Here is a 27,635-nt window from a genome sequence, read left to right as displayed (position 1 = left end):
CTCAAGTGATCCACCAGCTTTAACCTCCCAAAGTGCTGGGATTAGAGGTATGAGCCACTGCACCCAACCTGTGTTTGCCTTTTAAAAACAGTTTCTAAACATCTTTTTGGTGACTCATAACCCTGGCGTCATGATCAGTTAAGTAAAACAAGAGTTTCATTAATAATGTTTAAATAAGATAAGCTATTGAAACACTCAGTACTAAGCACAAGTTTTCTTATTTTATATGATACAGAGAGACTAAATGTATTTGAGTCTGTTAACAAAAGTTGTTTTTGCCACCTTGAAAAATTATGCTGTAGATAAATATATCTCTATAAATTGTAAGATGGTATAGTCATACAATTTGCTACTTTGTTACAGAATGCTATATGTGACACAATTCACAACTGTCTACTCCTAGTTTTCTCTGTTGAACATTGTGATCAACATAATCAACATGTGTAATTAAAACTACTGGAAATAATGAGGGTGAAGAAAAACAACTTCCTGTGCAAAGTATAAAGGAAAGTAAGATCTGTTTTTGATAAGAAACCTTATGTGATATGAAGAATGTGTTTTTGTTGACGAAAAAAGTGAGTAATTTTGTCCTAAAGTGGTTTAAAGTTTGTTTTTTCAGGAAGAGAAAAAACCGGACAAAATGCATAAATTAGTATGGAAAGATGTAACGAGTCTCTGAGAAAAAAAGAGAGAGAGAAAAATCTTATGTGGTGAAGATACACTAACAGTAAATGAATTTTATTATAAGATTTTATAGATGAGCTTTAGTATCAATAGTGTAGAAATGCAGTACTGGAGTTTGATTTTCTCTGTCTGCTAAAAGGCCAAAGTTTTGTTGAATTATTGGTCTTTTTTTTTTTTTTTTTTTTTTTGAGACTGAGTTTTGCTCTTGTTGCCTAGGCTGGAGTGCAATGGCGTGATCTTGGCTCACTGCAACCTCCTATTCCTGGGTCCAAGTGATTCTCCTGCCTCAGGCTCCCAAGTAGCTGGGATTACAGGCAGGCACCACCATGTCTGGCTAATTTTGTAGAGATGGGGTTTCACCATGTTGGTCAGACTGATCTTGAAATACTGACATCAGATTATCCGCCCATGTTGGCCTCCCAAAGCGCTGGGATTACAGGCATGAGCCACCATGCCAGGCCTGGTCTGTTCTTAATAAGAGATTGTAAGAGGTACTTGTTTCTTACCGGTTGAGTAGTCTTACTAGGAAACAAAGATTCTGTGTCTTATCAAATATTTCCTGTGTTTCATGTTTTCTTTATCATGCTTTTGATTACTTAAGAAAACTGAGTCTCCTCAATATTAAAAGAGCTAAATTGTTTTAAAAACCATGCTACTTCCTATATTTTCTTTAAAAATTCTTTACTGTCATTTAACTTAAATGGATAGCTACCATTTCATAGTAACTTATGATCCTATTTAACCAAATATTCAAACCTTTTATAATTTTTGACAACTTCATCCAAGTAAAATTCTAAATGAAGAATTTTGACCTCAAACTAATTTTGAGATTTCCCAGAGGGCCACTGGAAAATCTCAAAGGATTTGTTCTCTCACTTGGTGAAAAGAAAGATGTTAAACTAATTAGCTTTATTTGATACATTAAATTCGTAAAAAGCGTTGTCAAATAAGGGATGTTTAACCTTCTTTATATTTGTATGCATATATGTTATAAGTGTTGCAGAAATTGTACAAAATTCCTAGAAATTTTCACTGTCCTTACTGTCCATGATATGTCCTGGTATAAAGTTATGAGTCCTAATTTCCATTATTGTCTTGTAGTGTTGTACGTCACAGAAACAACCAAATTTCCTTGTCAATTGCAGCATAATGAACTCTCATCAGATTTTTAACCATGGCCATTTTATGCATTTTATGTCTTTTGTCATTCAAGACAATTATTGTTTTACTCTGATGCTTTTTTGAAAGCTTTTGCAATCAGCTACAGTCCAAAAATTCTTTGTCTTCAAGGAGATTTTTAGGTAAGACTCTGCCAAGTACTCTGGAGTAAGGTTTCTGACGCCTCTAAGATTGCACTATTAGACTGGACTTTTCCAGAACTCAGGGAGACATTGACGGATTTGTAAACCTGCTAACCCAAGATCAAGTAGAACAAGAATTAATGATGTGGGACTCAATGTGGGGACGATTATAATTTTTCAGAATTTTCTTGGAAATGTTTCTGGTTTTTTAATGTTTTATTTTCCAGATTTAAAGAACTCTCTGCTTCCGGTTTCTCTTAGGCTATGCATAACGGACAACAATTTGGTAATTACACTTTCATAAACAAAAATGAAGCATTTATATTTTTTGTCCCTCCTGATTACTCTAGAATTTGGATATTATGATTTTCAGGACCATACAATTGTTTGCATAAGTTTAATAAAAGTTGATTCTCCTTGCAGCAGGACACGATTGGAAACATTGGTCATATTACCAAGGCTTTGACTGGAATGTCATATTTGAGACTGACACATAGAATCAGATGTGACCAGACAGTTTTTAAAAACTGAGGTTGATTCGATGGAGCTGGAGAAACTGACCTGCTACCTGGCTCACCGGGTCCCCATCCCACAGGTGAGTGAAGAAGGTCATTTGCTGGCAGATCCAGGAACTTTGGGAACCTCGAGACCTTCGGAAGAGAGAAATTCACCCAAGTCTTTAGGTACCACACATGAAGTCTGATGGTGAGTTTTTGGCTGGGCTTCCTAGCCTCAAAAAGCTTTTAAAAAATCTAATCTGAGATTCCTTGTAAAAAGCTCCAGCAAAGAAAACTCAATTTATGTGGTCCATTACCATTCTTGCTGCACTTATGTAAATAATCAGACCAAATCTTGTAAGATGTGATATATTTTTGAGACAAGAATAGCATTACTTTGGTTATCTTGATCAAAAAAAGGGGGTGACTATAGAGCCATATTTTATGTTTTAATGAAAAATGGTAGCACACCCTTGTGAGTTATAACCCTGTGTAGTCTACTTTTTTAAATCTTTTGATAAACTCCACCTTACTTTCTACTTTGTTATCTACCTGTAAACTGGACTGGATCCTGAAGCCTTTTAGAGTCCTTCAATGTTCCCAGGCTAACATTTCCAGTCTTTCTTCTGCCCTCCTGGCTAGGTGTTAGTGAGAACTAAAGCCTGACAACTCAGGCATTCCATGGGACCATCTGGAAAGGCTGAAGCTGGACACATCCACGCTCTGCCCCCAGCATAACCATGACTGTGGCTCTGATGGTCATGATGTCACCAAGGACACACCCCCTGCAAACTAGGAAATCCATCCTTGCCCCATCAGCTGAAGATGCCTCGAGCCCAAAATCCAGAAATCTTCTCAACAGACTGCCCTCTGGATTAGGAAACTGCGTTTCCAACTATAAATCTTTGTTTTTCTTCTCTTTTTCGTAGACATTCCCCTCATTAAATTCCCGACTACTTGTACCATCCAGCACACATCCTCCACCAGATGAAAAATGGACTTATCTTGTTCAAAGGGAAAAGGAATGTCTCTTCTTTCTTGGACAAGAGGAGGGAATGAGAAAGACTTGCTCCTTGACTTACCTCATGCCAGGCTCCTCTGAGTCTTCTCTTTGACTAGGCCTTGACCCTAGCTTCTGCTTTTGTCTGCTTTTCCCCATGTTTAGTAGGAATCCTGTGAAGTCTTTTAGTGGAAATCCCCCAGTCTTGGCCTGGTCACCCTTGATATCTGATCAAATTCCTCACCCTCCATCTTTGATTATTTTATTGCCTTGGCTTCCTTTCAGGTCTGGCCTCCTGTTTGGCCGAACACAATATACACAATAATTGAACTTGAGGGTGAATACATGGAGGTTCATGATATTCTTCCAAGTTAGAAATTTTCCATAATAAAAAGTTAAAATAAGTAACATATGCAACTCTCTCATGGACGTCTAGATTTTAAAAGGTCTTCAAAGATAGCAGAACTTTGTGTCCTGTTGCAAGGATAATCAATTTTTATTAAACCTATGCAAACAATTATATGGTCCTGAAAATCATAATATCCAAATTCTAGAGTAATCAGGAGGGACAAAAAATATAAATGCTTCATTTTTGTTTATAAAAGCCCTCTTGGCCTTTGCTGAATCAGTTTAGCAAAGAATTCTCCTACCTTTTAGCAATGTTCATCCACTGACCCACCCTGATCCTTGGCTACAAATCTCCACTTTCCCTGTATCTGGCGTTAAGCCCACTCTCCACTATTATGAGACACCATGGTAGTAGCCCCCTTTGAATAAAGGCTGCCAGCCCATCTTTAACAAGCATCACAAACATTTTTTAATGGTATGAGCTGAGATAAAGGCTTTTGGTAATTATGTTAGTCTGATTATGACATTGTAGATAATGCTTTTATCTCTTCGCAAGAAAATGTTTTACATGAGGTGGTAAGGCATCTGGGACGGTGCTAAAGTACTCCCCAAACAAGAAAAGTGTGTGTATGTGGTGTGGGGTGTGTATGTGTGTGTGTGTAGAAAAAAACAAAATATGCACAATAATTGAACCTGAGGGTGAATACACGAAGGTTCATGATATTCTTCTCAGTTAGAAATTTTCCATAATAAAAAGTTAAAATAAGTAACATTTGCAGCTTTCCTATGGACATCTAGATTTTAAAAAGTCTTCAAAGATAGAAAGACTTTTCAGCTACATTCATTCCCCAAGGAATAAATGGTAAATTCATGTAGGCTGAGAATAAGAGGAACCCATGGGAGAAGAGGCCGCCGCTCCCCACCTGGTTCAGTTCTCTTTCTGCTGAGCCATCCCTGCGGGGCCCTACCTGGAATCACAGTTCTCGGCCGGAGCTCAGTTTCTTGCCAACAGCACAGCAGGAGGACAAAGCAGAGGGTCCCGTCTCCTTGGCTCACTGCCATGCTCCCTCCAGCTGAAGGAGAAGGACGTTCTGAAGGTTGACAGTTTCCCATCCTTGGTCTCCAGGACACTGTGGAATGTCAGGACCTGTGACATCAGAACCAGGAAGGGAGCTGGGGTCCTGCCCTGGTGGGGAGGTCATGTCCAGGGACCTGTGACATCAGGACCTGGAAGGGAGCTGGCATCTTGCCTGGGGCAGGGTGCAGGGTTTCTGTCCAGAGTCTGTGACTGGGAAGCAGGGAGGAGGCTCACTGGGGTCTTAAGGTAACAGAGATCCTCTCCACTCTTTCTTATTGCCTGTTCTGGTGACTTCCTCTGTCCTGAGCACCCTGAGGACTCAAGGGGTAGATACTAATCAGGACTTAAGGGCCAGTGGCCAAAAGCCAACAAAATCTGCTCCCATGGAAAGAGGCGTATTTGAAGGATGCTGGAGAGGTGGGTGAATTACAGAGCAAGTGCCAGAACCGACAGGTCCAGAGGGTCTAATCACCTCTTAAAGGCCCCTTGAAGAACAGAGCCTTGAAGAACAGAGGCCCGTGGCCCCATGTCCCCTCCCACCCTCCCCCACCCTCAAAGTTCCAGGATCATGAAGAACAGGAGACAGATGACCCAGGTTTCAACCTCCTTTCCCCTACACCTTCTTTCTCAGCATCAGCCCCAGTCTCTCCCTGGCAGTGAGACTTTAATCACGAGAGGAGAACATGGCTGCATTTCCATGTTATCATCCTCCCAGCTCTATCTCCTAGACTTTCTAGAGCTTTCTCCATCCGTGCAGTGACAAAACCCCAAAGGAGTCACTCTGGTTGACTCCCCTGGATCCTATCTCCCCCCTGGACTGACTCCTACATCCAGGGCTCAGAGTGGGGCAGCTGGTCTAGACTCGGCCGGTGGTGGGGTCCCAGGTGAACAGCCCTCAGATCCCAGCTCCATGGCGGAGAGGGCTGGTGTGTTTGTCTGTTCCCACACTGCTATATAGAACTTCCCTGAGACTGGGTAATTTATAAAGAAAAGAGATTTAATTGACTCACAGTTCTGCATGGCTGGGGAGGCCTCAGGAAACTTACAATCATGACGGAAGGGGAAGCAGGCACCTTCTTCACAAGGCGGCAGGAGAGAGACAGAGTACATGAAGGAGGGGCTGTCAAACACGTATAAAACCATCAGCTCTAGTGAGAACTCACTTATCAAGAGAACAGCATGCAGGAATCCACTCACATGATCAGATTGCCTCCCGCCAAGTCCCTCCCTCAACACGTGGGATTATGAGGATTATAATTCAAGATGATGCTTGGGTGAGGACACAGAGCCAAGCCATGTCACTGGGGCCCTGGACGCACAAGACTAACAATGCCCCCGAGATCTGGTCAGGACCCCAAGGATGGCTGACCCACCATGGGTCTCTGGCTCTTTAATTTTTATTGCTGGTATGGGAACCCACAGCACATTTTTGCTCAGGTTTTCCTCTTGATAGATGCAGTGGTAGCCAATCTACCTCAAGGTGTGGGGAGTATATTTCAGATTTTCAGCGTGTCCATAAAGGCACACTAAGCATGGTTGACATTTGCAGAAACCCAGTGGGTTCCAAGTCCCACTCTGAGTTAATGAATTGTCCAAGTGAGATGCTCGCTTCTATAACCCAGGCTCTTGCTACTCAGAGTGTCATTTTGGGGCCAGCAGCATGGGCCTAAGAGGCTGAATGTACAAACGGACAGCAGCCAGAGCTCCCATGACAGCAGAACCCTGCACTGCTGCCTGTCGAACGACACCCACTGCACCAAGGAGGGATGTCTGGCTAAGGCAGGCCAGGGACTTCCACCTCAGGGCGGACGATGAGGAATTTGATCAGGGCTGGGGGCGAGGCCTCATTGAGAAGAGGGGTCAGAGGAGCCTGGCTGATTTGGTCGAGGAAGGAGTCATTCTCAAGGCTACCCGAAGCTTGGTAACTTAATACAGCCCACGTGTGATTGCTGACAACTTTGTGGGATGGCTCTGGGGGCTGCTGGCCTAGTGTGGCCTCATGGACATGTCTGAGGCCTCAGCTAGGATGCTGGGGCTTGGGATGGCTGAGGCTTCCCTCCATGTGGTCTCTCGGCCTCTAGCAGGCAGCCTGGGCTTGGTCACAGCAGAAAGGAGAGTAAGCCTCGATGCAAACAAGCCTTTTCTTGCACCACATTTGCTAATGTCTCATTGGCCAAATGAGTCAAACTAATCCCAGATGCAGGAGTGGAGGAACAGATTTGAGCCCTAAAATATGGTAGTCAGAGGCGGGGCGCGGTAGCTCACGCCTGTAATCCCAGCACTTTGGGAGGCCGAGGTGGGCAGATCACGAGGTCAGGAGATCAAGACCATCCTGGCTAACATGGTGAAACCCCGTCTCTACTAAAAATACAAAAAAAATAACTGGGTGTGGTGGTGGGCACCTGTAGTCCCAGCTACTCGGGAGGCTGAGGCAGGAGAATGGCATGAACCCGGGAGGCGGAGCTTGCAGTGAGCGGAGATCACACCACTGCACTCCAGCCTGGGTGACAGAGCAAGACTCCATCTGAAAAATATATATGGTAGTCAGACTGGCTTAGTTCACAGAGCTCTGCCCCCCGCGTTTCATAGATTTGCTTAGCTAATTGGAAAGAAGAGGCTAGAATGTCTGGTATGTGTTTTTAATCAGTTGCTTTATGAGATTCTAGTTTGAAGAATCTCTCACCAACCCTTGGGAGGTTGATGGCAAATTTATTTTTCTTATTCTTTGCTGTCTTTTAGCAATAATTTTACACATAATTCCCTTTGCATTTGTATTTGCATGCAACATTAAAACCAGAAGGGAATTTAACAAATTAATCTATTTATACCAGTTTCTTTGAATGGGGACTTTAATTCATTTGCATAACTGTCATAGCAGCAGCATATGACTCCTAGAAGTTTTTTTCTCCATGGTTGCATTTCAGTTGAGAGATTGTCTCTGTCATATGCCAATAGAGATTTGTTTCCTGCATCTTCCAGGGGAAAGAGGAAAGAACTCTTTATGGCTCTTTTAAAATAAACAGGCTTTCCTTATTTTTTTAATTTTTGGAAACGTAAAAATTTTAAAAATTAAAAGAAAAATGCAAGGCTAGGTCCAGTGGCTCACACCTGTTATCCCAGCACTTTGTGAGGCTGAGGTGGGTGGATCTCTTGAAACTAGGAGTTTGAGACCAGCCTGGGCAACAGAGCAAAATGTCATCTCTACAAAGAATACAAAAATTAGCTGGGCATGGTGGTAAATGTCTGCAGTCCCAGCTACTCGGTAGGCTAAGGTAGGAGGATCACCTGACCTTGGGGAGGCAGAGGCTGTAGTGAGCCGTGATTGTGTCCCTGCACTCTAGACTGGGTAGCAGATTGAGACTCCATCTCAAAAAAAAAAAATTAAAAAAAAGCTGGGTGCAGTGGCTCACGCCTGTAATCCCAGCACTTTAGGAGGCCGAGGCGGGTGGATCACCTGAGGTCAGGAGTTCAAGACCAGCCTGACCAATAAGGTGAAACCCTGTGTCTACTAAAAATACGAAAATTAGCTGGGTGTGGTGGCATGCACCTGTAGTCTCAGCTACTTAGAAGGCTGAGGTAGGAGGATCACCTGACCTTGGGGAGACAGAGACTGTAGTGAGCTGTGATTGTGCCACTGCACTCTAGCCCGGGCAACAGAGACCCCATCTCACAAAAAAAAAAAAAAAAACAAAACAAGAAAAATGCAAACATACTTAGTTCCATTGTACAAAATTAACACTGTTAGCATCTTAGAATATTTGCCTTTGATGTTTTTAATTTTTGAAAAATCATGGTTTTGTTTTTATAAATACGCTAATAATACATACTCACTATAGAGAACTTAAGCAATGAAACTATAACAACGTGAAAATTTAAAAATGACCCCAGTTGCCCCGCAGCCATGATCACCATGAATATCAGGTTAACATCGTGGCAGACACCTCTTCATCTATGTTTATGTGCACAGGCTGGTGGGTGCGTGGAGAGATAGACATGGTGTGAGGAGCTCTTCTGTGGATGCAAACACCTGTGGGGTAATAACATAAGGTAATAAAGGTGGGAACACACCACCTCACTCCTGCAACAAAAGTAATTCTTCAAATTTACTCAGGTTTAATGGAGGGAAAAAAACCTGAAGCACAACTGAAGGAATTGATGAACGTCCAGTATTTCCTCTCTCTCAGTCATTGCTCAGAGCTCTTTCACAGGAGAGGAGGGGAGACTCTGGGGAAAAACTTAGGTATTCGGAGTCAATGCATTTTTTTTAAACATGTCCAAGTTTCACTTTTCCACAGGAACAGCCAACTTCCGGATCTGAAATACGAGGACGGCTTCACTCTTCCTTCCTCTCACTTCCTTTCTTTTGATTCAATGTTAGTTGGCCATGAACTTCTTATTTCCCCTAAGAAGAGCTCAGAGATGTTCTATCCCAGGACATCTTCAGACCTGAGAACTTAGGTTGTTGGCTTTAGAATCTAACAGTGACTTGTGGGGGAACAAGATTCACGGGTCAGCCCTCCTTCCCTAAGAGTTGTTACAGTTTCCCCGCTGCAGATCCTGAGTGCTGTGTGGAACGCTCTGTGGACCACCTGAGATGGACCCCCTCTTGCAGATGATCTGCTCTGGCTGTGTGAAGACCCGAGTTATTCTTTCTTTATCTTGAAATTAAGCAGCTGAATTAGGATTTGCCTTGGCGTTTCTGTTCTCTGTTAAACTTCCCAGGAAGAAGATATGTCCTTTTGATCTGCAGACTCAATCTTTATTCACTTCAGGCACTTTTTAATCTCATGTCTTTGAATATGTCGTCAATCCATCTCTCTGGTTCTCTACCCCCAGGCACCTGTTTCCTTACGCTGGACCTTCTCCATCTGTCTTCCTTAACAATTAGCTTTTCCTTAATTGCTGTAACCCTCTTGTCTTCAAAAAAAAATCTGTATTCACTGTGTTTTTATCTGTGGTAATAATTTCTAGAGGTATTTATTTTGTTTCTTACTGTTTCTGTCGTTATATCATTGCTGTTTATAACATTTTAGGGCCTCAACGTGTTTCAGTAACTTCATTTTCATCCAATTCTATTTTGTGTGTGTAAAATCTCACCTTTGAGCTTTTCTATAGTTTGCCGGTTATTCCATAGCTTTCTGCCTTTAGAGTTGGTTTTCTTTTGTGTTGTTATCTTGGTGTGTCTTTTGCTTGGTGTTCTTTTATTTTATAGAGATCTGTTTTAGTATGTTTGCAGAATTGCCATGTATTTCTTCTCCTCTCGCTTGTGTTTGGAAAGTTCTCCCAGAAGTTCTAGTTGCTCTGAAAAGTGGTGAGCAAGTACTTGTCCGTCCTCCAACTTTTTAAGGCCCAGTTTCTTTCCTCCTCATTCTCCTGTACACCCTGCTCTAAGCAAGAGTTTGAGGGCTGAGTTTGGTGGTGCTGGGATGAGTGGTGGGAAGAAGGAACAAGTATGTGTGCGGAACGGGACAATCTCTGCAGGAATAGCTGGGCCTGACTTTCCTCTGCTGGGATTTTGTTGAATACAGTGAACCAAGGTCCATGCCACGGTCTGAGGGCTACACTCCGTTTCCTTGTTTGGTGGTGGGGTGGGGTGGGGCGGTACGTCAATCTGTGCAACCCTGGAGTCAAACTTCACCAGAATCAGTCCTTTATGGCCCAAAGTGGTTCCAGATTGCAATGCTCATGTTATCAAGTCTAGTTTTTTAAACCTTTATTCTTTCAGAAAGGGCCCAAGTTTCAAGTTACAGTTTTGTAGGATTTGGATAACTTGATTCATGCGCTTTTTGTTTTATTCTTAGACAGAGTCGCACTCCATCACCCAGGCTAGAGTGCAGTGGTGCGATCACAGCTCACTGCAGCCTTGATGGATTAAAGAGATCCTCCTGCCTCAGCCTCCTGAGTAGCTGGAACCACAGGCAGGCACCACCACACCTGGTTAATTATTCATACTCTTTTAAGAGCCTTTTAATTATGAAATGATGACAGAGTCAGAGGAAGTTGCAAAGAAATGTACAAGAAGGTCCTGCATGCTCTTTGCTCAGTTTACCCCATGTTTACATTCTACATAACTTAGTACAGTAGCAAAACCAGGTAAGTGTAAATGGGCAAAATAGATTAATGCATCACAGTTCCTTCTGTTTTTTGCTGCACACTAAAAATATATATATTTATATATTATTTATTTATATATAAGTATATATTTAAATATATAATATATTTAATAAGTACATATAAAATAAGTAATAAGTACATATGCTTAAATAATTACATATATTTACATAAATAAGTATATATTTAAATATATATATATACATTTCTTGAAATTCCTTGATATATACATATAAAGAAATATCAAGCAAAAGACAGACCAAAATAACATTACAGACATCCCTCAACTTATGATGAGGTTACCTCCTGAAAAACCCATCATAAGCTGAAAATATCACAAGTCAAAAATGCATTTAATACACCAAATCACAGTTGGTAGTTTAGGTGATTAACCTACCAGATTAACCAGGGATTGCTAGCCTGACTCAGAACACTTATATTAGCCCACGGTTGGGTGAATTATCTAACATCAAGCCTATTTTATACTAAAGTGTTGAATACTGTACGCAGGTGGGCATTTTGTAGACATGATGGGATGTGAAAACACAAAACAGAGTATCCAAAAACCTCTAGCAACACACAGAGTGGGCTGTTGACTTTCGTGATTCCCCGGCTGACTGGGGGCTGCACCTTGCTGCCCTGCAGGGCAAGGGAGTATCACAGCATGTATCACTAGCCGAGGAAAGGGTCAAAACTCACAGTGCGGTTTCTTACTGAATGTGGATGGCTTTTGTTTCGTCATAAAGTCAAACAGTTGTAAGCTGAACATACATCAGGGACTGCCTCTATTGGTGAAATGCATGTGTGTGGTTCTGTCATTTTATCATGTGTAGATTTGCGTAACCACAGCTGCATTTGAGACACAGGACTGTTCCACATCCATGAGATCTCCATCACACTGCCCCCTACGTCCTCCCATAGCCAGCACTCATCTGTTTTCCTTGTATGTAATTTTGTCGTGTGAGAATATTATCCAGAAGGGCGATTTCTCCGAGATGGGCTTTTCTTTCATTCTGCATAATGCCCTCGACATTGATCCAAGTCACTGGCTGCATCAACAGTTCCTTTTCATGGCTGAGCAGCAGGCACTCCATGGCATAGCTGCACCACGCTTTGCTTATCTGTTCTTGTATTGAAGAACTCTTTGGTCCTTTCTAGTTTGAGGCTGTTTCAAATAAAGCTAATATAGACAACTGTGTATGGGTTTTGTGTGGACGTAAGTTTTCGCTCCCCTGGCGTGCATGCCTAGCAGTGCAATTGCTGGGTCATGTGGCATGTGTAGGTTCAGTTTTTCAGGAAAGTGCCCAACTATTTCCAGAGTCCCTGTTTCATTTTCCATGGCCACCAGCAACATATGCGAAATCCAGCTTCTCACTGTCCTTGCCTGTATGTGCTATTGGCTGTATTTGCGTTGTAGCTGTTTAATAGGAGTGTAGTGGCAATCTCTTGTGACTTTAATTTGCATTTCCCCAACAGCTGGTGATGCTCACGTCTTCTTGCGTGCTTGCCACCTGTGCACCCTCTTGGGAACATGTCTGTTCACACCTGAACTAGTTTCTTATTGCTTCTCTAACAAATTCCTGCAAATTTAGTGCCTTAGAACAACACTGATTTATTATCTTACCAGTTCTGAAAGCCAGAAGTCCAAATTGGGCCTCGAGGCTGAAGCCAGGTGCTGTGTCGCTGCATTTCCTCTGGGGGCTCCTGGAAATCTGGCTGCTTGTCTCCTCCACCAACCGGGGGCTGCCCACATTTCTCCAGCAGCAAAGTCTCCCCATCTCCAGTTCTGTCTTCTGCCTTTCTCTTGATTTATAAAGACCTTGTGCTTCCATTGGGCTCTGCGATGATTAAATTTATGTCAGCTTGGCTGGGCCATGGTACCCAGACATTTGGTCAAAAATTATTCTGGACTGGGTGCAGTGGCTCACACCTGTAATCCCAGCACTTTGGGAGGCTGAGACGAGTGGATCACCCGAGGTCAGGAGTTCGAGATCAGCCTGGCCAACATGGTGAAACCTCATCTCTACTAAAAATACAAAAATTTACTGGGTGTGGTGGCACACACCTGTAATCCCAGCTACTCTGGAGGCTGAGGCACGAGAATCGCTTGAACCTGGGAGGTGGAGGTTGCAGTGAGCCAAGATGAGCCATTGGACTCCAGCCTGGGTGACAAGAACAAAGCTGTCTCAAAAAAAAAAATTATTCTGGATGTTTCCGTGATAAGACTTACATTTAAATTGGTGCTCTGTTCTTCTTCCATTGACTTGCTTTTGGCTTTTTGTTAAAAACCAGCTGGCCATGCGTGTGTGGGGCTATTTCTGGGCTCTCTCTGCTATTTGGTTAATCTGCGTGTTTATGCCTCTCCAGTGCCACATTGTCCTGACTGCTGAAGCGACATGAAAGTCTGGGAAATGGGAAGGGCAATTGCTTCCACTTTAGTATTATTTTTCAGAACTGTTTACTCCTCTTCCTTTGGCTTTCCATGTTGCATATTAGGATAATCTTGTCTATATCTGCAAAAGAAAAGCTGGAATTTGATGAAAATTGTGTTAAACCTGTGTATCATTTTGGAAAGAATTGTCATTTTTTTCCTGCATGAATACATATGATCATGTAATTCTTTTTTCTTTAGTGTGCTAATATAGTGGATTACATTGAGAAATTTATATTATTTTGTCTTTGCATTGCTGATTATTTTCTATCTTTTTATGCTGCTATTGATCCCATCTAGTGATTTTTAGAATTTCAGATATTGTATTTTTAGATTTAAAATATCCATTTGGTTCTTTTTTTTTATTTTCTACTATTTGCTGAAACCTTTAATTTGTTGAGACTTTCTATTTCTTCATTTGTTTCAAGAGTGTTTGTAAATGTTTGTTGAAGCATTTTTATGATCACTGCTTTAACACCCTTGTCAGATAATTCTCATGTCTATGTTATTTTGGTGTTGGTCTCTGTTAGTTGTCTTTTCTTGTTCCATTTGAGATTTTCCTAGTTCTTGATATGACAAGTGATTTTTGATGGAAACCTGGGCAGTTTGTGTGTCATATTGTAAGACTCTGCATTTTACCTGCATCTTGCCATTTAGCAGGTTTCTCTGACCCTGGGTGAGGGCAGGTGCCATCATGTCACTGTCATGCTGGGAATGGAAGTCCAGCTTCCCTCTCTGCCCTCATTGATACTGGCACGGTGGGGCTCCTCTGCACAGCTGGCAGCAGGTGGAACAGGAGTGCCTTGTTACTGGTTCCACATGGCCCCAGGTGATACTACAGGGGCGGTGGCCTCATGACTGTTGGGGGGGGTGATGAGAGTTCCCACTTCCTGCTGCCTCCCTTGTCACCATCCTGGTGGGGAGGAGAATGGGCCTTGTTACCACCAGGTGGGGGTGGAAGTCCAAGCCCCTCTCCATCAGCCTGTTCCCATGCCACCCAAAGAGGGGTTTGGGGCATCTCATGACAGTGTGCTGAGGGCAGAAGTCCAGGCTCCCCACTTGACTTCTGCTGGAGGGGTGGGGACAGGGCCACAGCTCCGTAGTGTTTGGCTGGAAGAGAGAAGTTACTGTGTCCTACAGGGCTGCTACTTCCTTGGTCTTGTGGCTGCAGAGGGTAGGCTTTTCCAGAGTCTTTTTTGGTCTGAATCCATGGCCATCTCTGCGCTGCCAGCTTCTCCAGCACCCACTTGGGAGACATGAGGCAAAAGGAAAACCCAGGGAACTCCCTCCTGGGCAATTCCTCAATCCAAGGTCCCCAGTGGGTCTGCCTTCTTCCCTCCACCTCTCTAAGACTTCTTCTATTTGTCTTGTGGACAGCGTCCGGGGCTTTCTCTTGTCCTCAGTGGGAATAGCCGGGAAGCAGAGGCAGCTCCTATTTTCCTCTAGTCCAATCCGTGCATCTCTATGAGTGCATGCTTGCAGGACATGTGTCCATGGTGGGTTAGGCTCTGGGAGGCAGTGTGCACTAGGCTAAGTGCTCAGCATGGTCACACCAGCTCGATTTAATTCCTGGTCAGTGGCTTACTAGCTGATGACCTCAGACAAATCAAATACCCCTCTGAGCCTCTGAGCTGATAGCTCCTACAGGCCTAAGCCATTTGTTTTCACCATAATGCTGCATGGCAAACCACCCCAAAACTCAGTCTGTGGCCAGCAGCATTGGCTAGGCTGAGCTGGGCAGTTCTTCAGGTCTGGGCTGGGCTCACTCAGCTATTCTCATTCACTTACGGCAGTTGGCTCTCAGCTGGTGTTGTGGAGATGCAGACCGTGTGCCTCTCCCCTCAGGCTGGCTTGGGCATGTTCTCATGACCGTGGTGGAAAAGGAGCAGGGGCCATCAGGACTTGGGCGTAAGTACTTCCCAGCTTTTGATGGTGTGTTGTTTGCTTACAAACCACAGTGCATGGGGCTCAGCCAGGGCTAAGGGATGGAGCTGGGCACCAGCCCCAAGTGGGAGGACACAGGTGTGGGAGCAGTGAGGGTGGAGCTAGGTCCTTCGTGCTGTGTTCTTACCACACCCCTTTATGGTGTTAAGTGAGTGTCTCGGTCATCACAGGCTGTGGGACAAACTACCACAGACTGTGTGTCTTAATCAATAGCCATTGATTTCCTATAGTTCTGGAGGCTGGAAGTCCAAGATCAAGGTGCTGGGAGATTCACTTCCTGGTGAGGGCTCTCTCTCTGATGTGCAGACAGCAGCCCCCTTGCTGTGTCCTCACATGGCAGAGAGAGGACCCTGACCTGTTCCTGTTCTTATGGAGACAGGAATCCCATCATGGGGACCCCACCCTCCTGACCTCATCTAAACCTAATTAGCTCCTAAAGTACCAGCTCCAAATACCATCTCATTGTGGGTTAGAGCGCCAACACACGTGTTTGGGGGCACAGAATCCAGTTGATAGCAGTAAGTTAATGCATGGAAGGGTGGCTTGCTTGTTTATTGTCTTGGCATTCTTTCTACACCATTAGACTGGGGCTAAGCCCCTCCCTCTGCTGTCATACTTTCCTAGGACATTGGGAAAAATTGTGTTCCTTTGAGCAGGTCTGTGAAGCCCTGGGATCCCTCAGTGCCAACCGTCCCTGACCTCGAACTTGGCTTTCAAAGCACAACCCTTCAACCCTCTTTGGTCCCAGCCCCTCCTCTGTGACTTCCCTGGTAGCAGCATTGCTGGTGTGTGGCCATGGGGCAGGACCCTCCCTAGGTCCATGCCGACTCAACCTGCCCTGCCAGACCTCACTTCTCAGGCTCAGCTTCTCCACTTAGAGCCAAAGCTTAGGCTGCACCTGCCCAGGGTGGCTCCTTGGCTGTGCCTGCCTCTCTGTGTGCTCACTTCCCCTTTACACACCCTCTGAAGGTTTGGTCCAAAATCAACTGATAAAAGGCAGATTGATCAGAGAAAAGGCATGTGCAGTTCATGACTGGGCCTGGGGGATATTGCAGTGATTTCCCAAATGTGTTGCACAGTGCAGAGGCTGATGTGTCCTTTTCCACAGGGGAGCGGGGGGTTGGCGAGGGTGGGAAGTTCTTCTGAGGGACAATAAATCATCAGGGAAAAGTGAATGGCCCCGGGAGGTGGAGGCAGGAAGGTGGGGGATGGAGCTGCACGGGAATAAAGGTCGCCTCAATATGCAGATCAAGCCCCCCAAAACCTCCCTTGAAGTTGTTCTTGGAAGAACAGATGAGAAGTCCAGGTGTGGGGAACCCCTGTTCCCTCCCTTCCCAGATGGTTGAGCTTTCGTGGCCATTGATGAGATTCCCAGGGAGGGAGATGTAAGACAACTGCATTTAAGCTGCTTTGGTAGGCAGATAAGGAATTCCAGAGAGAGCCCCTCTCGGCACCTGGGGGGGCTGGCGTCCAGGCCAGGGGGCCCTGATTCAGAGACAGCTCCTTGGGCCTCTCAGCTGGTCCCAGCCAGGCTTTGGGGTGTGGCCTTCTGAGCCCCAACACCGCCCAGGCTCCTCCTGCCTCCACCTGGAGTTTCCTGTTGCTTATCACAAGGAGGCAGTGCCTGGCTTGCTCTGGTCCGAACGGTGGTGCTTTTCGCTGGTTTGGCTTTTGTCTCCAAGGCTCTGTTGCTGTTGCTGATTGCATCTTGGTTTCTGCCATGTTTGGGTCCCAGGGGAGACCCTGTGCAGGCCAGATACTGAGCTGGGTGGGACCAGCAGGGTGCTGGGATTTGGGTAGGGAAGGTGTGTTGGAGGCCTTTGCCACAGAATAGCTGGCAACAAACCAGCATGCAGACCCCGGTGGGTGCAGTGACCTGGGAGGGCTGGGCTCCTGGACGGAGCACACAGGGAGCAAGGAGGGAGCTGGACAGGCCCAAACTGTCTGGGTTTCATGTCTGCAAGACAAATCTCTGCTCACAGAAAACTTGAGAAGAAAAAATGGGCTGTTCAACCCACTGGGAAGCGTTGGCATAGTGAGAAGGAATGGCCATGCATCCGTATGTCACCAGACTCCCCAGTTAAAGATCCTTTTCCAGGCACGTTGGCAATTGTTTTCTCTTATGAAAATATCCCGTAGACCCATAATTTGGCAATATACACATAACCAATTGTTTTAAAAACAGAAGTGATGCTGGCTATTATAATGTAAACTGTTTTCTAAATGAAAGAATTAAAGGAATGTAATTGGAGAAGTATACAAATAGTGGTTAATATGCTGCTTCTTGCAAAGGCATATTACAACTTATAATCTTCCTTTATGGGTGTATGTTGTTAGTGCTTAATCAGGCATGTGAATGTATTCAGGTGTTAAACCATTCTATTAGCTGGGAAATTGCACTATTATTTGCTGAGCTGTTTATGTTATATTGTTGTTGGCTCTCTGAGTTTCTCTTTCTCTCCAAGCTTATCTTACTCTGGTCTCTGCAATCTGTATAATTGTCTTCTTTACTTTTGTCTTAAGAAAGCTTTAAATAGAGATACTGGGAACGATTAACTGTGTCAGAATCACAAAGTTCTGCTGCTTTACAGATTAATTGTAGAGACATTATGCCGATGCTTTAAAAGGCAGAAAGAACCTGGATGCAGAATGGAGGGTCACAGCAGGATCGTGGCCAATGACACTTCCTGCCCAGGAAGTGTCCACAGGAGGAGTCTTTGAAGACTAGCAAGAAAATGCAGGGCACCTTCCTGGATGCATCAACCTTGACCTCAATGGTCCATAATAGCCCTGCAGTCCAGAGGTCCCGCTACTAGAAATTCTAAGTGTTGGTGACAAAAGTGAAATGCCAAGGGGGAATGCTGTCTCCTCTGGGAAAGCAAAATATTTACCTGAGAAAGAAAATCTCCTAAAAGCTTTCTATACCATCCATCCATCCATCCATCCATCCAACCATCCATCCATCTATCCATCTATCCATCTATCCGTCTTCCCTTCCCTTCCCTTCCCTTCCCTTCCGTTCCCTTTCCTTTCCTTTCCTTTCATCTTTTTTCTTGTCTTCTTATGGAGTATGTTTGCTGAGAGGATCAGGTTACATGGAATCAGATTAATTGTAGATTTCTACATGTGATAAAATCCAGTATATTGGCCACGATTGGCTGTGAAACCAGTAGCACAAAATGGCAGAGTTTCCCAGGATGGCCAAGACTGGCCTGGAAAATCTGGGCAAGTGTGTTCACTGAGACCAATTCCATATATTCAGGCTCCATTTTGTATTAGTTTCTTGAATTCAAATAAAGAATCCAATGTTGCTTTAAGAAATAATTTTGGCAAAATCAAATACAAAATACATTGTATGAGGATGGAGTCACATCACAGTGAAAGAAAAAAAATACTTGATTACATAGAATTATTAATTGGAAAACTAGGAGAAAAGTGTTGATCATGAGTTCGATGTAAAACTGTGCTAGAAATGTTTATCAAGACCTACTATTTGTAAAACACATTGCTATGGAGTTAGGCCTCTGTTAGCAGAGTTTAAATTCAGTTTTTCTTTCAAAGAATATCATTAGCTGGCAGGACAAACAGGGAAACAGGGTTAAAGAAACTTTAAAGATGTTTCCTAGCCATGTTCCCATCAATACGTTTGCTCAAGTCTAACAGCTGTTATTCCCAATAGCTACTGAATGCAGACAGCATGGTTAAATGCCTAGACATTCTTTGCGGAGTACAGTCATAAATTCACAGTTGTCGGTGCTCCAACTGTTGGAACTAAGAGTGACTAAGAATTAAAACTGGGAATCCCGGAAGTCCTGACCAGAGAAATCAGGCAAGAGAGAGAAATAAAAGGCATCCTAGCAGGGAAAGGGGGAAGTCAAATTATCTCTTCTCACTAATGCGCTTTGATACCTGGAAAACCCCAAAGACTCTGTCAAAAGGCTCCAGAACTCATACATGACCTCAGTAAAAAGTTTCAGGATACAAAGTCAATATACAAAATTCAGTAGCATTTCCAATAACATTTGAACTGAGAGCAAATCAAGAACATAATCCCATTCACAATAGCCACAAGAAATAAAATACCAAGGAATACATCTGACCAAGGAGGTGAAGGATTTCTACAAAGATAACTACAAAATGCTGCTGAAGGAAATCATAGATAACACAAACAAATGGAAAAATATGCTTATGGCTTGGAAGAATCTGCATCATTAAAATGGCCATGATGCCCAAAGCAATGTGCAGATTCAACACCATTCCTATCAAACTAGCAATGTCATTTTTCACAGAACTAGAAAAAAAAAAACTATTCTAGAATTCACATGGAACAAAAAAAGAGCCCAAACATCCAAAGCAATCCTAAGCAAAAAGAACAAAGCTGGAAACATCACATTACCTGATTTCAAACTATGCTATAAAGCTACAGTAACCAAAACAGCATGGTACTGGTACAAAAACAGACGTATGGACCAAAAGAATGAACAGATAACCCAGAAATAAAGCTGCACACCTAGAGCCACCTGATCTTCAACAAAGTTGACAAAAATAAGCAACAGGGAAAGGACACCCCACTCAATAAATGGTCCTAGGATAGCTGGCTATCTATATGCAGAAGAGTGCAACTGGACCCCTACCTTTCACTATATACAAAAGTCAATGCAAGACAGATTAAAGACTTAAATATAAGACCACAAACCATAAGAATCCTAGAAAAAAACCTAGGAAACGCCATTCTGGACATTGGCCTTGGTAAATAATTTATGACTGCGTCCTCAAAAGCAATTGCAACAGAAACAAAAATTGAGAAGTGAGACCTAATTAAACCGAAGAGCTTCTTCATAGAAAGAGAAATTATCAAGAGTAAATAGACAGCCTACAGAATAGGAGAAAATATTTGCAAACTATGCATCCAACAGAGGTCTAATATCCAGAATCTATAAGAAACTTAATGAATTAAACAAGCAAAAACCAAATAACTCCATTAAAAAAGTAGGCCAAAGACATGGATAGACATTTCTCAAAAGAAGACATGCCAATGGCCCACAAACATGTGAAAAAATGCTCAACATCACTGATCATCAGAGAAATGCAAGTCAAAACCACAATGAGATGCCTTTGCACACCAGTCAGAATGGCCATTATTATTATTATTATTTTTAAAGTCAATAAATTTACTCAAGGAATTCCATGGTGTGATTTCTTCCACTGTCCATCAAGGTCACTTTATTTAGAGAGCTGGAGTAACAATTTGTCTTCAAAAGATTTATTTTCAAGTTAGCCCTTTTTAATGAAACTGATGCTTATTTTAATCCAGTGGTCCTGTCAGCCTATAATTCTTTTATTTTGGCTTCTGTCGTCTCCTTTTAATATGGATAGACTGATGAAGACTTCAAAATTCACCTAGGAAAAAATCAAGAATCTTTGGGATCTAATTTTTTCAACCGATTTATTTTAGGGCCATTTTTAGTGTAGGTGGACCTGAGAGTGGCCATTATTAAAGTAAAAATCAGCAACAACAAAAACAAATAAAAAAACCCCACATGTTGGTGAGGATGCAGAGAAAAGGGAATGCTCATGCACTGTTGGTGGAAATGTAAATCGTTCAGCCACTGTGGAAGGCAGTTTGGAGATTTCTTAACTTAGAACAGAACTACCATTTGACCCAGCAATCCCATTACTGGGTATGTATCCAAAGGAAAACAATCACTCTACCAAAGAGACACATGTATGTGTGTGTTCATCGTAGCATTATTCACCATAGCAAAGACATGAAATCAACCTAGATGCCCATCAATGGTGGATTGGATAAAGAAAATGTGGTACATTTACATAATGGAATACTATGCAGCCATAAAAAACAAAATCACGTCTTTGCAACAACATGGATGCAGCTACGAGTCATCATCCTAAGCAAATTAATGCAGGAACGGAAAACCAAATACCATGTGTTCTCACTTATGAGTGGGAGCTAAACTTTGGGTACTCATAGACATAAAGATGGCAACAATGGACACTGGAGAGGACTAGAAGTGGGAGGGAGAAAGTGGGGCAAGGGCTGAAAAAGTAACTGTCGGGTACTATCCTCAGTCCGTGAGCATCACACATATGCCCATGTGACAATCTTGCACATGTACCCCCAAATCTAAAATAAAATGGAAATTATTAAAAAATGAAAATAAAATAAAAACAAACCTGGGAATCCTAAATGTCTGGGTTACATGGCCATCTTTAAGATTCTAAAATCATGAGTTGAAATAAAATGACTATATTCACACATGGCTCTAACAGTTGTATATATTGAATAGTCTGAAAAAATATATTTTTTCTGGTACTTGACCATTTCAATTACTCACCACTGTTACCAACAGGCCTGGGTAACAGCCTCTTCTGAGTGGACTTCTAAGACTGTGGTCATGGAAATGCAGCTCGGGGGCCACTGTGTGACAAGCAGAGTGGAAGGTGGGAGGTGTGGGCACCATTCGCCCTGGTGGTTTGCTCCATGAAAGGGGGATAGTGCTGGCTCATGACAAAGAAGAGAAAATTGGTGCGACACCCCATGGTTAACGTGACGGCACGTGGCTAATGAGCACTTAATGATCCCTCGCCTGCACGTTTCTGTCACCCATTTGAGAATGTCACTTGTTTTATACTTAGCCCTACAGTGCGGGATTAGCTTCTTGCTAAAGTGAATTAGTCAAGGTTCTTTAGAAATCAGAACAAAAGTGCTAGAAGATGTGTACAGATATGAAGAGACTGAACATGTACACACTGGTTCAGATAATGTATAATTAACTTAAAGGAATTTTTGCCTGGGACGTGGGAACTGGCAGTGAGATGTTATTTCACATTTGCTGAGACCTTCACCTTACTATGGATGTTTTTTAGCCTGAAATTATTCTTGGAGAAATATCAGGTTGTGGCAGACCGATCACTCTTCCTGGGGCACAGAAATCCCGATGTCCACAGCAAGAACATCGTTTTCCAAACAGAATTAAGGGGTTCTGTTTCAAAACATAGAGATCCAGTCATTTGGTTATTTGTTATAGACACACACAGACCATATACACATACACACCACAACACATATGCATATACACATCCCATGTACACATACACATGCATATACACACCACACACAACACATAAACATCCTCCCCTACATACACACTACACACACACACACATCACACCTATGCATGCATATATACTCCCCCAACACACATGCACATCCTACAGACATACACACATATACACCCACACATACATCACACATACACATGCATATACACACCACACACACAACACATAAACATCCTCCCCTACATACACACTATACATACATACATCACACATCACACATACACATGTGTGTATACTCCCCCAACACACATGCACATTCTACACACACACACAACACATATGGATGCATGTACACTCACACACAACACCCACATGCACAGTCTACACACATATACACACATACCCACACATACACACATACCCACACATACACACATCACACATGTGCATGCATGTACACTCCCCCACAACACACATGCACATTCCACATACATACATCACACACACGGATCCACACTCACCACACACACAATACACACATGCGCATACTACACCCATACATATATATATCACACATACATATGCATGTACACTCACTATACACAACACGCACACATGCACATCCTACACATACATACATAATCACACATACACATACACATGCATACACACCACACATATACAACATGCACACACATCCCACATACACATACACACACCACAAACAGAAAATATACACACAACACATATACACATACACAAAACCACGACACACCCACAACACACACACACACACACACACTTTTTTCTTTTTGACCCCAAATTCTCCATTTACTTTCTTTCACTCCCCCACATCTCCCAAGCTCTTTTCTAGCCTTCATTTAGACAGGTGCATTCCAGAACTCCGAGGTTCCAGATAAGATGTAGAACGTGTCAGTTTTTTTGTTTGTTTGTTTTTGTTGTTGTTTTTTTAACATTCAAAGATCTCTGTCATTCACATGTTTTATAGATAAGGTCAACTTAGCAAAAAAGCTTCACTCTGACTACTCTTCAATTTTGTGATGGATGAGTGAAAACTTTTTCTCACTTGCTGACTTTCTGAACAGCCCACCTGTAGCCTTGAAACAATTTCCGAGCTACTGTTTCCTTCAACCCCGAAATTAAGCATCCAGCGCCCACTCACCCAGGCTTCAGCTTTACTGAAGCTGAAGGCAAAACTCGTATTTCCTACAGCAATGCAGAATGAATAAAAGCCTACAGCTTTGGCACTTTGATTTGTGAATGTTTGGAATAGAATATTAGTTCTGCCATCTTGTATGGGCCCCCGCTGATCACTGGAAATTTGGCAGTGGTCCACAGAACCAACCAGAGGTTGGGAAGGTGCAGATCCTTACAACCTGAGGCACAAAGAAGCCTCTGATTAGCTCAGGTGGCTGCATTTTTACTGTCAGAATGTTCTTCCTTTGCTTAACATGTTGTGTTACGGGGGCTACCATTGCAACATGAAACACTCCTGGAAGAAACGATGTGCTAAGAATTTACCAGGCACTGGTGTCTAAGAGGAAATTAAAAACCGGTTTTGTAGCCAAGGTAGTGGGTTGGCAAGTCTGAGGTTTTGCACATGCACAGACTGGCAAAGGTGGCAGGTGGGTCGCTGCCAGAGGTATGAGACCAGAGGAACCTCCAGAGTTTTTGGAGGTACTGTGCTTAGAGGGAGTGGGGAGGTGCTGGCGGCGCCGAGAGCTGCCTTCCACTGGGTTCTATATACGCCTGTGGATCTTTCTTGCATATCCCACTGGCTGAGAATGCAACACATTCCAAATCTGCACGAAGGACTGGGGTCACCTGCGTCTGGAATGAGGAGGGGCTGAGGAGATGCTTGCCAGCACAGCGTCTCTTGCAGTTTAAAATGGAACACTTATAGTTCCTGATTTTCTAATTTTGCTATCCAGCAGCTCTTGGAGGTGAGCGAGTCAAAATCATAATTCCATTTTGATAGATCTTGTGATTAATCTTTGCTCATCAAAGCTCCTCCATTATATTCATATACCTGAAGCTGGAAGGCGGAGCTGCTCTGGGGTCGCAGGTGGTCCCGGGTTCAATGCAAACTTGTTTTGCACAAAGAGATCTGCAAAAATAATCCAGCCTTTTAGTTTTTGATTCCCTTTCTATTGATTTACACTTAGGTACATTTAATTCCAAACCTTGGAGATGGCTGACAGGGTCATTCAACTGAGCCTTTGTAGTGAAGAAACCATTAAGAAAGTGGAGAGGCTGGAGCCCCGCAATTTCCACTGGGATGAAGAATCAAAGACTAATTTTATTCCGAGATCGAAGTCGTGCCAAGCGCTTAGCAGGGCACAGGCCAGAGCCATCGTTTCAGCATAAGGAGCCTGGCGTTTGGGGTGTGAGCAGGTAACACACTCTGAGTCTCTCTCCACGCAGCACATGGAGGCACCGTTCTGGAGACCGCGGGAAACAGGCGTCACAGTGGCTGGGCTGAAAACGCCCTCCTTCTCTAACACGCGCTGAGAAACAGCCAGGGGGCCATGTGCATGTCCCTACATGCTTTTATTTGAGATAATTTGATGCAATTTAAAAATTAATTTTGACCTTAAAAAAGGTGTCCTTTCCTCAGTTTAGGAGTGGAGGTGAACCCTGATCTGGCCCCCACAGCAGGGACTCTCTGCCCCTGGTCGTCCATTGCCTGGCTCGGAAATGAGATGGCGATGGAGAAAGGCCGTTGCTGGAGCAGGAGGGGGCCCCACTGCTCCCTCCTGGGGGTGAGATAGCAGCATAATCATGCAATATCTAAATTAATACAAACTTAAAGTCTCTTCAAGGTACTTTCACTGGAAAGTTTTCCAAATTTGTTTCACCTTGGAGGTGATGTCTCATCCAAGTTTGGTTTTGTTTTCGGATGTATTTCCCTGCTCTGTGAGCTTCACGGAAGGACTTCACATTAGGGGAGGCTCTAAGGTGCCCTGTGTGCTAGGCCCTCATGAACCCTCCCAGGGCTGCCTGCTCTGCAGGACCACGGCGTTGCTGTGCCCAGCTTGGGGTGGGCTCCTGTGCCCCTGTGTGGGTGCCCGCCCCACCTCCACACTGCCAGCTCTTCTCTGCCTGCATGTGCAGAGTAGAGAAAGGGAGAGGAGGCAGGAGGGGCTCCAGGAGGGCAAGGGGCATAGAACAAGCTGAGGACGGGAGGAGGAGACCCCCAGGGGGCCGCAGCAGGCGTGGTGGGGGCCACCATGCTCTTAGTTCATGTCCCCCAGGAAACTCGTATATCGAAATGCTCAGCCCCACGGTGATGGTGGCGGGAGGTGGGGCCTTTGGGAGGGGATCAGTTCAGATGGTCATGAAGGTGGGTCCCCACGAGTGTGATTTGTGCCCTTGCAAAAGAGGCCCAGAGAGCTCCCTCACCCGTTCCACCATGTGAAGAACCAGTGAGAAGGCCCCGTCCACAAACCAGGAAGCCCTCTCCAGATGCCAAATCCGCCGGTGCCTTTATGTCAGACTTGCAGCCTTCAAAACTGTGAGAAATACATTTTTGTTCCAAGCCATCCAGTTTACAGTATTTTGACAGCAGCCCAAATGGACTGAGATGGAGGCCAAAGGGGTGAGTGGCCGTCTCCAGCAGGCAGAGCCCCCAGTGGGCTCCGCTCACACCTGGTGTTCCAACCGGGGCCACGGGCCTGGTGCCCGCTTCCCTTTCTCACTTCCACCTGGACCTTTCCACAGACGCCCCCTTCCCCCATCGCCGGCTTAGCCTTGAATGACACACCTGATTAAAGTTAATTTAAATATAACATTGATTTGATTTGAATAAAACACCTGCGGCTTCTGAGGGCACCACCACATGTGACCCCCATGGCCAGACAGGTGGCCCTCCCCCTTCTGTCTCCCTTCCCTCCCCTGAGGCCTTGCTCCGGGCTTGAGCTCCTGCACGGCGGTGCTGGGACAATCACACGCACAGGGTCCGCCTGCGCATGAGAGGCAGGAGAGCGCCGTGCCTTGGGGAGCAGGGGGTGGTCCCGGCGTCCCTGTGCCCTCAGAGGCCACCTAAGCTCCAGAGCCTCCGTTTCCTTGTCTGTAAAGCATGGTCCCCGGAAGCAGGGAGGATCAGGTGAGTGGTGCTCTGCGTCGGGTGCTGGGTGTTGGGTCACCTTGTGCCCCTGGACTCTGGCTTTTGCCCTCACAGCTTCACCCCGGGCCAGGCCCATCTGATGGATCTGAACCCTCCCGGCTAGTGAGGAGCCTGCAATCCCCTCGGGGAGACGGGGGTGAGACAGGGGTGCGGGCACTCAGCACCCCCTGCCCCTCCACAGTTCTGCGCTGGCCCCAGGGAGGGAGGCCGGGTCGGAGGAAGCTGAGCTTGGAGAGTCCCTAAAGGTGACACAAGAGGATTGTCCCTGGGTAGCCATGGGCGGGGGCCCTGTTGGCAGGTGGGGCCTGGGGTGGCCACAGAGGGCCAGTGGTGGGTCCAGCGGCTCAGAGGTCACGGTCACATCACCGGACGCCTTTTTGGCAGCCCAGAGAGTGAAAGCTGCTTCCCCAAAGCCCCTCTGAGGCTGCAGGCCTGGCACAGTCTCTGGGGCTCTTGGGCCAGGGCCCAGTCTCCATTTGCCACCATCTCCCCCGACGCAGTTCCCTGACTTCCAGGCCTTGGGGCCCCACTTTCCAGGACCCCACCTGGATGGGGTGGGGGGCTCCTTTGCTGAGTCTGGCCTTCCCTGGGTGTCCCGGCTGGGTGTTTTCTGGGTGGCTCAGCTCCTGGGTGCACGTCCAGGGAGGTCCCAGGGTCCCGGATCCTCAGTGGGTCCTGGATCCTCAGTTGCTCCCAGCTCACAATGCACCCTCGTGCCGCTTCCAGTGGGCATGGGAATCATCACCTCCAGGAAGATTTCTAGCAGCTGCTGATGTTTTCTAAGCTCGCCGTCCCATCCACCTGTCACTGAAGGCCTTGTTTCCTTGCCACCCTTGCCATTCTTTCCTGTCCCCCTCATTCTTAATCCTGCTGCCCACCGATTTGACATCTGAAAGCGTTTTAAGATGTTTCTCTCCTGAGACTCAGCAGTCTGCCTTGTTTCCCCGTGGGGCTCCGATCGCTGGGCCAGGTCCTCCAGCTCCTCCTGAGTGTCTGGGAGGGACGAAGTCAATG

General features: G+C 44.8%; 1 protein-coding gene across 2 annotated transcripts in view; it reads right to left on the bottom strand.

Annotated features, from left to right (window-relative positions):
- The window catches only part of SPACA7 (sperm acrosome associated 7), a 56,589-nt gene extending 51,645 nt beyond the window's left edge, over positions 1-4,944 (bottom strand). The window contains exons 1-3 of one of the 2 annotated variants that reach the window (XM_055360357.2): positions 4,799-4,944; positions 3,565-3,777; positions 2,547-2,635 (exon numbers count right to left, since the gene is read on the bottom strand). In XM_055360357.2, coding sequence (XP_055216332.1) covers positions 2,547-2,635; positions 3,565-3,641 — 166 coding nt within the window. In that variant the 5' untranslated portion in view covers positions 3,642-3,777; positions 4,799-4,944. The remainder of the gene's footprint in view (positions 1-2,546; positions 2,636-3,564; positions 3,778-4,798) is intronic. The other variant, XM_019039970.4, reaches the window with a different exon arrangement.
- Positions 4,945-27,635: the final 22,691 nt, after the last annotated feature.

This window comes from Gorilla gorilla, chromosome 14 (assembly GCF_029281585.2).
Source record: "Gorilla gorilla gorilla isolate KB3781 chromosome 14, NHGRI_mGorGor1-v2.1_pri, whole genome shotgun sequence".
In the NCBI taxonomy this organism is placed as follows: Eukaryota; Metazoa; Chordata; class Mammalia; order Primates; family Hominidae; genus Gorilla; species Gorilla gorilla.
The sequence above is the reverse complement of the archived record's forward strand: the minus strand, read 5'-3'. Positions and strand labels throughout refer to the sequence as shown.